Below are 19,271 nucleotides of genomic sequence, written 5' to 3'. Positions count from 1 at the left end.
AAAAAAATAAAAAGTGAATATGAATTTGTCTTAATTAACAAAACTGTATAAACATGATTGACATATGACGGTCTACTAGCAAAACTAAAAAAAAAAAAGTAACATTATCCAAAAAAAGATTAAATGAGAATTCTTATATGTAATTCCAACCTGAATTATTACATATATGACTGATTAGTGATATTTATGGAATATGAAAAAATATAGTAAAAATAATAAAGTAACCTTTAGATAATACACAATTTAATTATGATATTTATTTCATAATTAAAACTTGAATGCAATCTACGAATCTTCACCATAACATCTATTTAATCTAAAATTTCAATTGTGACTTCTTTATGCATAATTACTTTTTAATATAATTTCCATCTCACATATAGTCTCTTTGTCAATCTTTATCAACTAAACTTACCAAATTTATCACCAACATAGAAGTAATTAACATCTCTTGACTAGGAAGTTTTACCAACATATAAAAATTTAGTTTTGTAACTAAAACTTTAATTATGACATATCTATTTTCATTATTAATATCTTATTAACAAATATTTATACGTATATTTATTCATAGAATTATGTAAGAATGATGTATTTCTATATGAATAAAAACTTAGTGTTATAGAAAATATTAAAAATAATATTGTAAAATTTTTTATATTTTATTATTATTTTTACTATTCTTCTCTTCATTTTTAATTAGTTTGTGTGCAGTTCTGTGAATAAATTAGATGTAAATTTTAAAAATAATAACATCTAGAAAAAGTTTGCATACTGAAATAAAAAGAGCTTTAAAAAGAGAAATAAAAATTTTACCATAAAACCAATTAGACTAATTAACATAAAAAGAAATACAAATTTCAAAATTAATCACATACATAAAATTTACTTATCTAAATAACAAAAACTACTTTTATATATATAAGAAATTGAATATTGAAAATGTTAATGTTGGTTGGGAGTATTTTCATTAAGAAAAAAAAAAGTCCAGAAATTTGAGAGATCTAGAAAGTGGCTAGGATTTAACATGCATGAAAGATTAGCACTAAATATTTATTGATTATTAAAAAAATCAACTAATTTTTTAATATAAATAATTTAGCAACTAATAATAATAATAATAATAATTAATTATACAGTTAAATTATTTAATACAATTAATGCAGGATTTCTTTCAGAAAACAATAACTCTGGAAGGAGATTACTAAAAAAAAAAAACAGTTGATAGTTACGGAAAACATTAATTAGCAAAAAGGCTTCCCAATTAAATAATGAAGAACATAAAAACATTAGTGAAATGGAAAAACAAAAAGATAAAATCCAGAGTTTGGTGTGGTTTGAGTGTGAAGAAGTAAAACCTGGTCAGCCAATGTCTAGTAGACAGACAGAGCGTGAAAGAAGGAGATGAAAAATGAATAGATCAGAGAAATGAATATAAACACTAAACTTGCACAACAAGCCAAAAAACTTTGGAGTTGAAATCAAATTACTCGGCATACACATTTTTACAACTCTGTATAAAATACCAATTAATTAAAATATACAAATTATTGAAAGAAAAAAATAATTTATTTGGTTTTTTATGGATGAAGCTGCTTTGGTCAAAAACCCATCTCTAAGTATTCACACAGTCTTCGGTGTCAGGGTTGCTTCTCTTTCTTCTATTCTCTATCTGTGACACATAAAAAGAAACCCTTTTTCTCTGCAAATTTCCTTATGAGTCATTTTCTGTGTTTTTTACAGAAGAAGCAATACCCAATTACTGCTAATAGTCGTTTGCCTTCTTTCTTCTAGTAAACCAACAGAGATATGAGAGTAAAAACTGACTTCAAAGAACCATGGGATAAAAACAGTAGCTGCAGAGAGAGAGAAAATAAGAAAAAATGAGCTCATAAGCCAGATAGGTAGATAGATAGAAAGATAAATTGAGAGAGAGAGAGAGAGAGAGAGAGAGAGAGAGAGAGAGAGAGAGAGAGAGAGAGAGAGAGAGAGATAATAAAGAGGAGAGAAGGTCAGGTGGGGGTGGGGGTGGTTTGTTTGTTGAATAAAGCTAGGAATTTTGCCAATGTCGCAAGATTCTCAGGAGATAAAGACGATTGAGCAATGGAGATGGTCCGAAATGCAAGGTCTTGAACTCGTCTCTGCTTCTCCTCTCCACCCTTTCAATACAAATAATAATCCACCTACACCACTCCACACAGCAACTCCTCCTCAACATCCATTGACCCCTCATCACGATAGAGAAATGGAGGATAATAATCCTTCTTCTTCTTCTTCTGAACCCAACAAGGATAATGGTGGCAGGGAGAAGCCTGGTGATGTCCCCTCTATTGGGTTTGGAGAGCTTTTCAGATTTGCAGATGGTTTGGATTATGTGTTGATGGGAATTGGGTCTGTTGGAGCATTCGTTCATGGCTGTTCTCTGCCTCTTTTCCTTCGTTTCTTCGCTGATCTCGTCAACTCTTTCGGTTCTAATGCTAACAATATCGACAAGATGATGCAGGAAGTTTTGAAGGTACGTACTGAAATTTTGAAATTTTCGCTGTCAATCAAACTCATGACTATAAAATCAAAACTCTGTGCTTGTGATTTTGCAGTACGCACTCTACTTTCTTGTTGTGGGTGCTGCAATATGGGCATCTTCATGGGCTGGTACGGTTTCTAAAATCAGCTCTGTTCTTAATCACCTGGGTTTCTGGTTATTTATTAATGTAAATTGAGTTGGGTGCAGAGATATCTTGTTGGATGTGGACTGGAGAGAGACAATCCACTAAGATGAGGATCAAGTACCTAGAAGCAGCCTTGAATCAGGACATTCAGTATTTTGACACCGAGGTGCGAACCTCCGACGTCGTATTTGCCATTAACACTGATGCAGTAATGGTCCAGGACGCCATTAGTGAGAAAGTAAAGCTTTAAAGAAATTAAAAAAAAGATTTCTTTTATTTTCGTCTTTTCTGGTTTGGTTACTAAATTTGCCCTTTTCCTCTTTCTGCTCCTTTCTGGCAGCTGGGCAATTTCATTCACTATATGGCAACGTTTGTATCTGGATTTATAGTGGGTTTTACTGCTGTTTGGCAATTAGCTCTGGTAACACTTGCAGTGGTTCCTCTTATAGCCGTGATTGGAGGGATTCACACCACCACATTAGCTAAGCTCTCTGCCAAGACCCAAGATGCTCTTTCCCAAGCAGGAAATATTGTTGAACAGGTAAAGACAAAAGATTTCTATGCTTTCAGCTGTATTTTTCTTTAAAAGAAATTCTTTTGGCATCTGGGTATGGCTGAATTCAAGCTTAATTGCAGACTATAGTGCAAATTCGTGTTGTTTTCGCATTTGTTGGCGAATCAAGAGCATTACAAGCCTACTCATCGGCATTGAGGATAGCACAAAGGATCGGCTACAAGACTGGATTTGCAAAGGGAATGGGACTAGGTGCAACTTACTTTGTTGTTTTCTGTTGCTATGCTCTCCTTCTCTGGTATGGTGGTTACCTTGTTAGGCACCACTTCACCAATGGAGGACTCGCCATAGCTACCATGTTTGCAGTTATGATAGGTGGATTGTAAGTAGTAGTACTACCCTGCAAATGCTCTATTATATAGGTTACTATAGAGGCATTCTTTTGCTCACCATTCTCTTCAATTTTCAGGGCTTTGGGACAGTCTGCTCCAAGCATGTCCGCATTTGCCAAGGCAAAAGTTGCAGCAGCTAAAATTTTCCGTATAATAGACCACAAACCGGCAATTGATCGAAATAGTGATTCGGGTTTGCAATTAGAGTCAGTTTCAGGACTAGTTGAGCTGAAAAATGTCGATTTCTCATATCCTTCGAGGCCAGATATTCGAATCCTCAATAATTTTTCACTTACTGTTCCTGCCGGAAAAACCATAGCTTTGGTTGGAAGCAGCGGCTCTGGTAAGAGCACTGTGGTTTCCCTCATCGAGAGATTCTATGATCCCTCCTCAGGTAAAATGAAAATAAATTTTCATCAAAACAAAGTTGATAAATAGTTTTCATTTGAGTTAATTCTGCTTCTAGGTTGATTTAATTTGTTGAGAATTATCATGATCTTGTATAGGACAAGTGCTGCTAGATGGGCATGACATAAAGACACTGAAACTGAGATGGTTAAGGCAGCAAATAGGGCTTGTAAGCCAAGAACCTGCTCTATTTGCCACCACCATTAAAGAGAACATACTCTTGGGCCGGCCTGATGCAGACCAAGTTGAGATCGAAGAGGCTGCTAGAGTTGCTAATGCCCATTCTTTTATTTTCAAGTTACCGGATGGCTTTGACACACAGGTTAGTAAGATATTAATCTGTAGTTACTTGATAAATTAGCACTATGTAATATCATCCATTAGGGTTACTGAAAACTTTCAATAGCAAACCATTTTTTCCAAGTATGAGATCCCTTAATTAGAATGAATGAAGTGTTGAATTCAACAGCAGATTAACCTACTGTTACTATGGTAGGTCTGTTGTTTTTTATGAAAGCTTGGAAAGATGAGTGGTTTTGATCATTTGGAAGGTGAAAGTTAAACAGGGATCTTGACTAAAAGGGTTTGCCTTGATTTTTAATGGCCTGATGTTGCCAGTATATTATATTAAAAAATGAATGCTTCATTTCGTCAACAAACCGAACCAGGCTTTATATCTGATTATAGTTCTTCCAAAAAAGTCAATGTTGTTAGTGTCCATTCATGCATGCATTTATAAGGAGGGGTAACATGCTTCAGTCAACAATGCATGTGCAGAAATAAGACCAAATTAGGGGTAACAAAGACAATAGAGGATGAAGAGGACCAAGGATTTGCTAGCAATTGAATTATTTCCAAGATTTATTGGTATTAAAATATCAAGATAGGAACAAAAATGCTATATTTATGCCCAGTAAAAACATATTAGCTGACTTGAAGATGACACATGGGAAGAAATTGAGGAAATGTACTTATAATTTGTTTCATTTCAGGTTTGACTGAATTACGCATTAAGGGAAAACCAAGTTTCCTTTCTAAAAACTTTTAATATGCTAAGTGGAATTTAATACAGCAGTTTCCTTCTATATATTACGTAGTCTAGTTAAGAAAACGCCATCTGACCTATACTAAAAAAATGTCCAATAAAGTAAAGAAAATTTCCATATAAAAGAAGCATATTGTAAATTGACCAATGAGGGCAGTCAAAAAGAAGAAAGGAACTTGGGAGCATAGTCGAAATTAAGACAGTTACAAAATTCTACGTTTTATTTTCTTTCTATGTTCTCCCATCTAAATATGTAATCCATGAAGAAAGGTTAATGAGCATGAAACCATATATTTAGACAGTTAAAATAAATTCTAAAGCTTTAAGTATTTTTCCTATAATTCTCACAATTAAATTGATCATTCGCTGTGAATAAAGAGGCAGATGAGCAGGAAAACATACACTAAACAGTAAAATGTGAAATGGCAGGTAGGGGAGAGAGGGTTACAGCTCTCTGGAGGTCAGAAGCAGAGAATAGCTATAGCGAGGGCAATGCTTAAGAATCCAGCAATCCTGCTCTTAGATGAGGCAACAAGTGCACTGGACTCTGAATCAGAAAAGCTGGTGCAGGAAGCCCTTGATCGATTCATGATTGGAAGGACTACTCTTGTCATTGCCCATCGTCTATCTACTATTCGCAAGGCTGACCTTGTAGCAGTGCTACACCAGGGTAGTGTTTCTGAAATTGGAGCACATGATGAGCTCATTGCCAAAGGAGAAAATGGTATTTATGCCAAACTCATCCGAATGCAAGAGGCAGCACAAGAAACTGCCCTCAGTAATGCGAGAAAGAGCAGTGCAAGGTGACTTTCTCCATATTTTTTCTTCTCTTTAATAATGTCACATGGCTGGAAAATTTTTATCAGAGGCTTTTAATTTTTTCTCTTTGCCCAAATATGCTAATGTATTGCAAGGACACAGGATCCATCTTGCTAATATCAAGGTTTGAGGAATAGAAGGGAAAAAAAGATATCAAGGGGCCTCCTCTAACCCATAGAACGAAGTCCTTGTATGGGGCTTGTTGCAATTAATTGCTTAATCTTCTTTTTATTTTTTTGCAGGCCTTCTAGTGCTCGAAACTCAGTAAGCTCTCCTATAATTGCCCGGAACTCCTCTTATGGACGATCACCATACTCACGTAGGTTATCTGACTTCTCGACCTCAGATTTCAGTCTCTCTCTAGATGCGGCACACCCCAGTTATCGGATTGAAAAGCTTGCCTTTAAGGAGCAAGCTAGTTCCTTCTGGCGCCTGGCAAAAATGAATTCTCCAGAATGGGTTTATGCTTTAGTTGGTTCTATAGGCTCTATCATCTGTGGCTCCCTTAGTGCCTTCTTTGCATATGTTCTTAGTGCTGTCCTAAGTGTGTACTACAATCCTGACCATGCATACATGATCAGACAAATTGAGAAATACTGCTATTTGTTAATTGGGCTATCGTCAGCTGCCCTTCTCTTCAACACATTGCAGCACTTCTTCTGGGATATTGTGGGTGAGAATCTCACAAAGAGGGTGAGGGAAAAAATGCTAATGGCTGTGCTTAAAAATGAAATGGCATGGTTTGATCAGGACGAAAATGAGAGTGCTAGAATTGCAGCGAGGCTGGCCCTTGATGCGAACAATGTTAGATCAGCCATTGGAGACCGTATTTCAGTGATTGTGCAAAACACAGCTCTAATGCTAGTAGCCTGTACTGCAGGTTTTGTTTTGCAATGGCGCCTTGCCCTAGTCCTCATAGCTGTCTTCCCTGTGGTTGTTGCTGCCACTGTTTTACAGGTTTGCTTTTCTAACAATCATTTCTCATGCATGCATGACGATTTTTTTAAGATAAATTGGCTCCTGCTCAACATCAGATATATTCCTACATTATTTTTCCAAGTTACTGACCTTCTCTCCAGATAAATTTTGATCTAATAAAAAATAGTCAAAGGTTCAGAAAATCTTGTTGCCACCCTCACTTTTGAGTACATGTGAAACCATTTAACAGAAAAGTCCATGAACTAACTTTTGTTGTTGAACTACCAACAGAAAATGTTCATGCAAGGTTTCTCCGGAGATCTTGAGGGTGCCCATGCCAAGGCCACGCAAATAGCTGGGGAGGCAATAGCCAATGTAAGGACTGTTGCTGCCTTCAATTCAGAGGCAAAGATAGTTGGTTTTTTTTCCACCAACCTTGAAACTCCACTAAGGCACTGCTTTTGGAAGGGACAGATTGCTGGAAGTGGATATGGGGTTGCACAGTTTGCGCTTTATGCTTCCTACGCTCTTGGTCTCTGGTATGCCTCCTGGCTTGTGAAGCATGGCATCTCTGATTTTTCCAAGACAATTCGAGTTTTCATGGTTCTCATGGTTTCGGCCAATGGTGCGGCTGAGACACTGACCTTGGCTCCTGACTTCATAAAGGGTGGTCGAGCTATGCGGTCAGTCTTTGATCTTCTTGACCGCAAAACTGAAATTGAGCCTGATGATACTGACACAATCCCAGTTCCTGACCGACTTCGTGGGGAGGTTGAATTGAAGCACGTTGACTTCTCTTATCCTTCACGCCCTGATGTCCCCATTTTCCGTGATCTTAGTCTACGTGCACGAGCTGGCAAAACTCTTGCCCTTGTGGGTCCAAGTGGTTGTGGTAAGAGCTCAGTCATTGCCCTTGTGGAGCGCTTCTATGAACCATCATCTGGTAGGGTATTGATTGATGGGAAAGACATTCGAAAATACAATCTAAAGTCCCTGCGAAGGCATATTGCAATTGTTCCACAAGAGCCATGTCTGTTTGCTACTACCATCTATGAAAACATTGCTTATGGGCATGAATCAGCAACTGAGGCTGAGATTGTTGAAGCCGCTACACTTGCCAATGCACACAAGTTCATATCTTCCTTGCCTGATGGTTATAAAACCTTTGTTGGTGAAAGAGGGGTTCAACTTTCTGGAGGACAAAAACAGAGAATTGCTATTGCGCGAGCTTTGGTGAGAAAAGCAGATATCATGCTGCTTGATGAGGCAACAAGTGCATTAGATACTGAGTCAGAGAGATCGGTCCAGGAGGCTCTGGACCGAGCTTGCTCAGGGAAGACCACCATTGTGGTTGCTCACCGCTTATCAACTATTAGAAATGCCCATGTGATTGCAGTGATTGATGATGGGAAAGTTGCAGAGCAAGGATCACACTCACATTTGTTGAAAAACTATCCAGATGGGTGCTATGCCCGGATGATACAATTGCAGAGATTCACACATAGCCAGGTTGTTGGAATGACATCAGGTTCGAGCTCGTCAGGAAGACCTAAAGAGGATGATAGAGACAATTAGGGAGATCAAAGAAACATAACACTACAAGAGGAGTATATCCTGGTATACATCCCTTATGATTTTTTGTGTCTTTAATTTGCACTGTTAAATGTTTTTGGTATAGAATAGTATGTGTATTAAGGAATTTTTTTCTTTTTTTTTTCAATGATATATGGATGTTATCTCTATGAATATTTCTAAGAAAATGATAATGAGAAAATAGTTCATTGATAATGAAAATGGTCGATTCTTTTTCCCTTGTGTATTGATTCTACACTTTTTACTTTATGAAAATCAGGATAAAATTGTTGAGACAATAAATTTCCAATATGCACACAATTATACAAAATAAAAAATGAAATAAAAAAAGACGTAAAATTTAATATGATTCGATAAATATTTTTATATTTATAAATTTTATTTTTTATTATAATAAAAATTAAGAGTAATAACTAATAGAATATTAAACTTTTATATAAATAAAGCATTAGAGTTTTTTTTCTTGATATTTTCAGAATATATATATATATATAAGATATTGATAAAGATGTACACAAAATATTTGTAAACAATAATATAATATTTTTAAAATACACACAAAATATACATATAATATTTTTCATAATAAAGCTATGTCACCAAAAAAATATTAATATTGTAGCAAAAGAAGAAAGTCCATGAACATTAACTCTGAATTTTGTCAAGAAAAACAAAATTGGTTAAGTTAAGTGGATACATCATCAAATCAAATCAAATCAAATCAAATCAAATCAAATAATGTAAAACTCGAAGAAGACAGTCCAAAATTATTAAGTGAGGTTGAGGTGGTGGTTGTTGGTTGGACGTGTATAACAAGCTCTGTTTAAAGAGTCAGGGTTGAAACTGGAGAAAGAAACAAAAGTATGAAAAGAGCAGAGGCTGAAAATCGATGGAAAAGTAGATGGGTAGGGAACAAGCGTGAGTAAGGAAAAGAGAGAGAAAGATGATGATGAATTTGTGAGTGGGACAGACATCTCACCTCATCTGTTTGTTGGTAAAAGAAATGTAAGGATGACAATCAAGTAGCTACAAAGATTCACAGCACTTAAATCATGTTAAATGGAGGATGAAGCAATCGAGTAGTGACTACAGAAAGAATACAATCATCATTATATCTCTCTTGAGGAGACCGTACTACGACATGCCTCGAGTTCCTCCAATACAGTAGTTAATTAGGTATTTGGTAACTGAGAAAGAACAAAGTTTGATATCGAATTCATTCCGATTCATAGTTTGATTTTGCTTAACATTCTCACACTTCAATTCCGACTCTGTCAGTTCTCGGCTTGTAATATAACTTTTCTATGTGTAAATTAAAGGATTTAGAGGTTTATATGAGTTACCCAGTTGGAGTTTTTGGTTAACTTTTTCTTTCATATGCATTTTGTCTGTTTCAACATGATTTCTTTATTGATTTTATTTGAAAAAAAAAAAGTTATGATCCAATTCAAATTTAGCATGAGAATGTTTACCATTTAGGTTGTGCAAATTTTATTTTATTGGAGGGTGGACCAGGTCAAGGATCCCTCATGAGCGGCATTTTTCTTTTGAAAAAATAATTTTAAAATTCAAAATAATATGTAAAATTACAATATTAATTTATTACTAACTAAATTAATTCGCTAATCATTAATTGTTATTTAATTAAATTATTAGTAAGTTATTTTGTCTATAAGAAATTTATAAGGTTTGAGTCAGTCTATATTTTATATATAAATACTGAATAAATAATCAGTCTATATTAAAATAAAATATATAATTCAAAAAAATTTCACAAGCAAAATAAATTAAAATGAATGAGACTAGCATTTAAAATGGTGTGATCTTCAAATGATCTCTATCTATTACTTTAGCCATTCATAGTTTAATATTGAAAAGCAATAAATATATTAGCTTTTAAATATCTTAGATAGAATAAAGTTTATATTTTTTCAACAACTTAGTGAACGTGAAAACCTAAAATTAATAAATAATAATTAATAGATATTTATTTATTTATTTAACTTACTAAAATTAACATAATTTAAATTCAAATAAGTTATTAATGTTTAACTCATCAATTACTACTTAGTTAAATGGTTAGTACGTTCTTTTATTTATAAGAAGTCGGGTGTAAAAAGCCCAAAATTCCTATAAAGGATTTCAAATGTTTTAGTCCAATCATAATAATAATAATGACGTTGAATTTTTTTATTTAGCGAAAAAATTAACGGTTCGAATATTACATTTATTGTACATTTACTTAAATATCTTAAATAGGGGTTACGAGAATGCTTTGAAACTTGAAACCAGAGAAACCACTAACAAGTAAATATTATTGACCTCTATTCGAAATTGACAAAGTAGAAAAAAGTACTTGCTTAGCTGGTCTCTTACTGTTCAGAATCTACATATTGGTTGTCCTAATCTAAAATAATTAATAAGAAATGGTGAGCTGTACTAACTCAGTAAGAATATCAAAGTTTTACCACTGACACGGAAAATAAAAAGATTGTAAAAAATATAAAATGACCGATGGAGCAAAATTTTAATGAAATCCATATGCTAGTGCATTTCTTGTCTGTTTTACTGAAAACGTTAATATTTCTTTTTCTGATTAGTGGTATATCAAATACAAAATACTAAATAAAATCATAATAATAATTTAATCACAACAAATATACATTTTAATAGACATATCACATTAGGTTCTTTATTGTTTTGTCTGAAATCGGGTATGCATATCATATTCGTTTCTATCTTACCATATTTATCTATCCCTACTGGTATTACTAGAGGCCATAGGGATTTTCGCTAAGCGTGTGTACATAACATTTCCTTGTACATCATCGGCTATCCCATACCCTGTTTAGTAATGGATGCCACATGCTAAAGATTGTCTTAATACCCTATACGATATAAGTGAAATTAATTTACTCCTAAACCTGTATGGTTGAGGATAATATCAACGGTAGGGTTCTCCCTATATACCAAGTCCGTACACTCTTTCCCATTATATTTGGTAGGTCATTTCATTCAACAATGTTAATTTATGCATACATTTTTTATTTATTTATTATTTAGCTAGCAATGACACATATGCCCATATCCTACACAACATAAGAGTACAAAATTCATATTTCAAAATACAAAAGAGAATAAACTCGTAGAAAAAAGCAAGATAAAATAGGGTAGCAGAATAAGAACTTCAAACGTCACAATATGATGAATAAACAGTGAAACGAACAAATCAATGTGAAATTAAGTATAGTAGGATGTGATAATGAAACAGAATAAATAAAAAATAATGATTCAAAATGCATAATTAATATATTGATTCTAGATAGATATAACGCAAGAAGAACGAAAAATAAATTAGGTCGACTGAGAGAATATAGTTAGAGTAAAATAAGATAAAGTAAACTAAAATAGGACGAAATAAAAATAAATAGATAGAATAAAATGATGATAGAAATAGTGAATAGATAACACAATTAAATTAGTGACGAAAGTAAACAAATTAGTTATTGACTCCATCAGCAACCTGTATTTAATCGTTACGAAATCATAAGACCGTTTAGTACTACCATTTGTTATCGATTTAACTTTAATTTACCGTAACAGTGAAGGGTTGAGAGATTCTTATACTAGGCAAAGTCCAAGACACCACCGTTTTTACTACGGTTCGTAACAGTTTTCAGTTCTTGGATTTATTGGGTTTCCTGGTGAAATATGAAAACGCACATCAAACGGCGTGAAAATATGTAAAGAATGGTGAAAAAAGCAGAAAAAACTCACCGGGGGTCGGGTTGGGGTTCTGATGCGGCGGCAGCGCCAAACTTTATTGTTTGGTTCTCCTTTTTTGGCACTTCTCCCTCTCGACCAAACCGATTTTGGTTGGTTCCTAGTGAAAATTTATTTAAATAGTGGAAATGGGGTGTTTTATGGATAAAGGAGGGGAAAAATTTGGCCTTACCAACGATTTTCATTCTCCGGTGCAGTGGCTCAACCAAGCTTCATCGTCCATCTCTCGTGATTTGCGACTTCTCTCAGTTATCCTACATCAAAAATGGTTTAGGCAGCTAAGGATAGAGAAACGGAAAGAACAAGAAAAAAATTTGGGTTTACCAACACGTTTTGGGTTTCTGGCACGGTGGTGCCAGCGTCTCTCCAATGGCTGAGCTCTCCTCCAGCTGCCCTTCTTCTTCTTCTTTGGTAACCCTATGTTGGCTAGAGTTTTGGGGCTGACTGAAGAGAGGTTTAAATACCTCTCTTCGACCAATCTGGATCGTCCATCCTGAGAGGTGTGGAGGTACGTGGACCGTCCGATCGTGCTTATTTAAAAAATTCATCTGAGCTGTTCGATCTGGGAGACTTTGAGGCATGCGGGCCGTCTGATCGAGCCTGTTTAGGAAGTCAATCTTGGCCATTCACATGCACGGGAGTGGCCTCAAGTTTTTCAATCGGCCTGACACTCGGATTGCCAGCGTGGAGTCCGTGTTGGCGTGGCTGCCATGTGGCGTGCGACAATTCATCGTGCTGCTGACTAGGCGTCCACATGACCTGTTTCTTCTCTTTTTGCGATTAACCCCTGCCTGAATTTTTTTTTTTTAAATAGGTCCCCTTTGTTGTGCTTAGATTTCTGAATTTATTTTTAAAAGGTCCAAAATTAACCCTTTAATTATTTATTTTTCATTTGACGATAAATTAATTTTTAGTCACTCATTCTGCAATAAAATAAAAATAAAAAGGAGTTAAATAAGTGAAAATTCATGAAATTAAACGAATCGAGAGTATTTTTGTTCATTAAAAATTAAATGGTTAAGTCTCAAATTTGGGGTGTTACATCGGGATTTTAAAATGGTACTCTCATTACATGTAGCGCCCGGAAAGGGGCCGAAAAAAAAAAAAAAAGCCACGTTGGCAGCCACATCAGCAGGCCCGGTCAGCAGTCCCGGTCAACCGGGACCTGCCACGTGGCAAGACCACCTCTTTCGGAACGGGCCACGTTGGCGATCCGCGTAGGCGCGATCGGACGGCCCAGATGCAATCGCACGGACGACCCAGATTCAATCAAAAACGGACGGCCCAGATTAAAATAAAATGGACGGCTGAGATCAAAAGGCAAAGGGTTATAAATAGAACCCCCACACTAGACCACAAACCCGAGCCGCCTGCCGCCCAGAAGACGAACCAGAAGCCGGCCGCCGCCACCCGCCGCCGCACCGGGGAAATTTTCAACCGCCGATTGAGGTTGACCGGAGCTGAATCACCAAAACACGAACCTCGCCGGAGAGCTGCCGCACCCGAGAGCACCGCCGCCGGTACCAGTAGTGCGTTTCAGTTCTCCGAGAAAAAAATTCAGGGAAAATTAGGGACAGCCTGTAGGCGCACTGTGAAGCCGTTTTCGGACCCCAAAACGAGTAAGGACCCCTCACCTTATTTCCTATCACGGTTTTAAAGTTCAATAAATGATAAAACGGTATTTCATGAATCAACGAATGTGTGAAATTGCTTAAGGTCGCTAATGGAGCCCAAGTCTAGTGTATTTGTCGGTTAACTGTTATTTGGCCTGTTTTACAGTTTTAAATGCAGCATGAGGTTCGATGTTTTCATTTTATAGTTTCGTGTGCATATTTTACTGTTTTATTGATTATGGATTAAATGACCGGGATATTGATGTTGTATGTTGTCTGTTTAGCATAAATTACTGTTTGCTTGCTTGTATGTGGATTAATGATGCTGACTGAGGAAAAAGAGAATGAAAAATTATGTAAATGGGTAATGGTATAATGTGGTCAGCCTGACTAGATATCCTGGGAGATGGTGGACGGACCGGGTCCGTAGAGAACCCTACCGGGATTGTGGTCTCCCATACCGGACGGGGTATGGGGACGGCCCGTTTCACCCTCATACCGGACGGGGTAATGAGGTCTGTGGTTTGGCGCTCATACCGGACGGGGTATGGGGACGGCTCTGGAATGGATTTCAAGTGTTAAGGATTAACGGGTAGCGGGACCCCTATGGATCCCCATGGATACTAGTGGGCTGGTAAATGAGGAAAAGATATGTTGTATAATGATTGAATTACAAAAGGCGTGATAAGTGTTATGTTTTACTGTTTATATGATTCCAAGATTATGATAATGTTATTGCTTTCGTATATTATTTTATAAATTCCACCGAGGTAAGTGGATGGTAAATGTTTTATTATTAATAAAAGGTTTTGTTGTAAATTATGCTCCATTGGTCTTTTTGTGTTTTCTACCCACCTTTACCTCCGTGACGGTGAGATATCGTGATGTCTTTACTGAGCTAGTGTAGCTCATTCCTTATTTAATCATTTCAGATCAAGAGGACATCGTTCCCGAGCCGGTTCCGCAGGAGGACGACGAAGGGGACGCCTAAAGACTCCCTAGTCACATTCGTAGTTTTTTTTACTTTCAAGTTTCTCCTTTAGATAGTTTAATCTTTTATATTTTATGAGCACGTTTTTGGTTTTCGTGTAAGGGATGTTAACTGAAATTTTGATCTCGCTTCCGCATTTGATATTTTTGAATATAAATTCCATTTTAAATTTCCGGGGCTGCTACATTACATATCTTCATATGAAGTTATATTTGTAATTAGTGTCTCTGAACTACCTAATTAATGAATATATTTACAATTACATAAACTACATAATTTATAATTGTTAATGAATAAAATTGACATTGGTCATTTTTCTGCCAATTTTTCTTTAAACCCTTCTTTAATTTTTTTTTTAAATATTTATATCAGAATATGAATTCCTATTTGTAATTGGTCAATATAAATTATCTATTTAATAAATATAAAAATTTATTAAAAACAATTTAAAAACTACATGAACTATAATTTGTGATTGTAATGAAAATTGACACTGTTAATTTATCTGCAATTTTTTTTTTTCTTCAAATCCTTTTATTTTTCTTCTTTTTAGATCAAAATATGAATTCCTATAAATAAAACTTGTTATTTTTTAAGAGTTTAAGTAGAAGCCATAAAGCTTAGGAAAGAGAACAATGCATGTTCTTCATTAAAATAAAATTTTAAATTATTTTTATCATTTTTAAATAAATTTTTAAACTTTCCATCATATTTCATCATTTTTAAATTATTTGCTTTTATTTAAATAAATTTTGATTTTGTAAATATAGTATTCTCATCATTAAAATAAGTTTCAGAGTGGATTATTTTCCCAATAGTAACCTAAAAATATCTTATTTTGGGTCATTCAACTTCTTTTTCAAGTATCTATGAATTGAAACTATTCAATCTTCTTCTTTGAGCCATAAAAAGGAATTTATATTATAAGAAAATTACAGTTTGTTTGGTATATAAAAAAGCTTTTTAATTTTTAAAAAATTTATATATTTTTTGTAACGCCCCAAACTCAATAATGATGCGCAAATCTACTCATACCATTCTTCATACAATGGGCCACAAAATATGCGCATGCAAAACTCAAAAATTAAACATAAAACCTAACATCTCATATGATATATACTATTTTTATATATACAGAACATGATGTCAAAATATAAAGTTTAACAAAATAAAATGAAAATTTATAAAATATGAACAAAATATACATAAACTGAAACGTTTTCATATGTTCTACTTGCTCGTCACCAGTTCTGGTTCTTCTTTCTCTTATGAAAAATATCAGAATAAAATTTAATGAGTTTCACCAACTCAATAGGTATTCACGTTATTCTAAAATTCAAATTATACATCATGCAAAAATACACAATATGTGATAAATGCGACAATAATATTTTCAATACAAAATTTATTTATAATTTTCACAATTTTCTAAATCAGAATTTACTTATTAAATACAATTATTTTTGACATTCTAATTTCACATATTTCCAATCGGATTTCTCAATTACACTCAAATATCATTTATAACCTCGAAGTATCACTACATATACTCGAAAGAACATATATATACTCGAGAGGTCATCTCTAAAGTTTCATCGTGCTATCCCATTTATGTCGTCATCAAAGAGAAGCGAAAAGGATCTCTCCATCGCATGGATAGGAGACATAATCTCACATTGGTCACATAAGTTATGTTTGCTAGGTGACCCATGCTCATAAATACATATCCACATCTAGATTAGGTTTCAAACTCTATCCATATGCAGATTCACCATACTCACTGAACTTCAGCTACACACACACCATCCCCTCCTCGATTCAGACTAAATGAATAGGTATTTAGGATCCATATACTACTCACTCGTGTTCACTCCTTGTTTTATGATTTCTTCATTTATTTAATTTATTACTTCTTACTCTAATTAATTTTAGTTATTTTCAAATTACACTCTTATTTTATCTTATTATAAATCTCAAAATTTTTCATTTTTATGTCGGGTCACATAACAGTCATGTAGGTCCACAATTGTCAAAAACAACAAAATAGATCAAATGTCCTAAACTCCTCCTAACAAGCTTATGTTGCTTAGATGGTGTTTGGATCTCTGTTCTTCTTAGTATATCGGTGAAGTATCTATACTGGACTCAAACACACATAAAAATTTAGAATACACATGCAATGACTCTTAAAATCTTAAACCAGGTTTGGAATGAAGAAATACTTACCAAATTCCTTCACACAGATCATCTTCTAGGTTCGTTTAATAACCAAAGATCTTGAGGCACAGCTCGGTTCTTCGATACCCACCGAATCACCCTTTAGCGAACCACGTTGACATGAGCGTTCTGCCTTCCGGATTTAGCAAACACACGCACACATATGTGTCAACACATGCTCCCATCGAAAACCTTGATAGAAAAGGGAAAGAGGATTACCAGATTCAGGTTGAGTGCCATGAATACTCGAACAACTTTGTGTTTCAATTCCTAGCCTTTGAAAAATGATTTTCTTGATTCCCCGAGAGAAAACTCCTCACTTGCCGCGACAGGTTGAATTATTCAGTTCACACCTGCATATCCACTCGAGTGAGACGCAAAAAGGGGAACTTGAAGTGGAAAGGGATTAAAACTCACCTATTTTATGAACACCAGTGTCACGTGCAACACAACTTCAGAATTCACTAGCAACGTGGCATTTCCCGATCACAACTCCCTTTTTCCTTTCCTTCCTCCGGCCTCTTGCCTCTGCGACACCTCTTTCTTTCTCTTCGGTCGCGTTTCCTTATCTCCTTTTGGTTTTCCTTGCTTGTCTCTCTCTCTCTTGCAGTGTTCTCTTCTCCCTCTCGGCCCGATCCTCACTTAACTCGACCTCCTCTCTCACTCACTCGAACTCAACTCTCTTCCTCTCTCATTTTTGGCTCTCACTTTACAGAATGAGGAACCCTAATTTGCTCCTTTAAATACTAATTTTTCAAGTCGTTCAATCTTGCAAGATTAGATTTCGACCGTTCAACCGACCACGATTAAGAGCTGTCGGATCCCTCAGATGGTGCGATCTTAACTGTCCATTTCCTGATTTATTATTTGCTCCCTTCCACACCTATTTAATTATGCATTTGACCCTTTTTTTTTACAAGTTTTCACTTAAGTCCTTTAGAATTTAATAAAAACTTCTAATTTCTAAAAATTCTTTCATATGGACCCTTAAGTTCTAATTTAATTTATTTTATCACAAAAATTAAAATTCTTTTATTTATTGACTTATTTACACAAACTTTCTATTGAGAACCGGATATTACATTTTTTTATTTATAAAAATATGTAGAGTTGTTAATAATTAAAAAATTAGTGAAAATAATCGATGAGTTTGAAATTTTGAAAATTTTGTTTTTAGTACTTTATAGAAAACTATTTTGTTTATGTTAGATCATTGCATAAATATGTACTACTTATTCTTCATAAGTGTTCATACAACACAAATTTATTTTTATATAGCAAATGAAGCCTTAGTTTCTCCCAATTTTCCAAGAAAATGGCTCCAAGAATATCATATTTAAAACCCTTTCAATGAGACATTTTATCATGTTTTGTCTTAAAGCATTAGATTATATATACACTAGATGCGCACACATCCTCAAATATAGACACATATATTAATGTTTTGCAATCTATGTGGTTGATTTCTAGGGTTTATCTTTATGTTTAAGATGTAGAGTTTGAGTATAAAGAAATTAATATATATATATATATATATATATATATATATATATATAGAAGTGAATTTTTTTAGCAGATAATTTAGATATTTAACAAAAAAAAAAAAAGAAGAAAACAAGAATGTTTTAGTAATAACTTGGTTGACATTTTCAATGGTAATTTATGCTTTTAGAGCTATTATTAATTCATACTTTTTTATCCATTATCATGATTAAAATTTATCATTAAGATAAATGTAAGTATTTCAATTATGGTATTTAACAAAGCAGCCATCAAATATTATCGAATTTTGGTTGCTTTATGTATTATTTCCCTAGCTATCATTTAGTTGTGTTGTTGTCGATTACGGTTCTCTTACTATCCTGTGTTATCTTTTTTTCCTTATGTATAACTTAGCCACCATTTGTTCTATTTTGTCTGTTAAGGCTACTTTATTGTCACCTAGGGTTATTCTTTTACCATTTGTATTTTTAGTACATATCTTATTTTGCCATTATTTATTGTCCTTCTTTCATGTATAGTTAACTGTCTCTATTGTCTCTTTAGGGCATTTTGGTTCCACATTGGACTATTTCATTTTCATTATTAGCTTTTCTGTTGTTTGCTTGAGCTATCTAGTTGCATATGTTGTTCTTCTATTTATTGAACTATATGTTTAGATAGGTTACCAAACTCCATTATTCCATTATTTCCTATACCTCTCATATGATATGTTCCTGTTGGGAGAATATTTTAGGTATATTCTAATAATATTTTCTGAAAATATTATGAAAATATTCATGGTATTTTGTGTATATAAGGGTTTACAA

At 34.4% G+C, this 19,271-nt stretch overlaps 1 protein-coding gene across 1 annotated transcript; it reads left to right on the top strand.

The window, feature by feature from the left end:
- Positions 1–1,613: 1,613 nt before the first annotated feature.
- Positions 1,614–8,573, top strand: ABCB1 (ATP binding cassette subfamily B1). Its single transcript, XM_088209218.1, has 10 exons — positions 1,614–2,515; positions 2,598–2,652; positions 2,732–2,907; positions 3,010–3,210; positions 3,306–3,565; positions 3,653–3,969; positions 4,082–4,305; positions 5,458–5,831; positions 6,090–6,804; positions 7,057–8,573. The coding sequence occupies exons 1-10, from the start codon at positions 2,066–2,068 to the stop codon at positions 8,338–8,340; spliced, it is 4,056 nt and encodes a 1,351-aa protein (XP_088065344.1). The 5' UTR covers positions 1,614–2,065; the 3' UTR covers positions 8,341–8,573.
- The last annotated feature ends 10,698 nt before the right edge of the window (positions 8,574–19,271 follow it).

Source organism: Carica papaya, chromosome 8, assembly GCF_054855325.1.
Source record: "Carica papaya isolate Zhongbai chromosome 8, ASM5485532v1, whole genome shotgun sequence".
Lineage (NCBI taxonomy): Eukaryota > Viridiplantae > Streptophyta > Magnoliopsida > Brassicales > Caricaceae > Carica > Carica papaya.
This window is presented reverse-complemented; position numbering and strand designations above follow the sequence as displayed.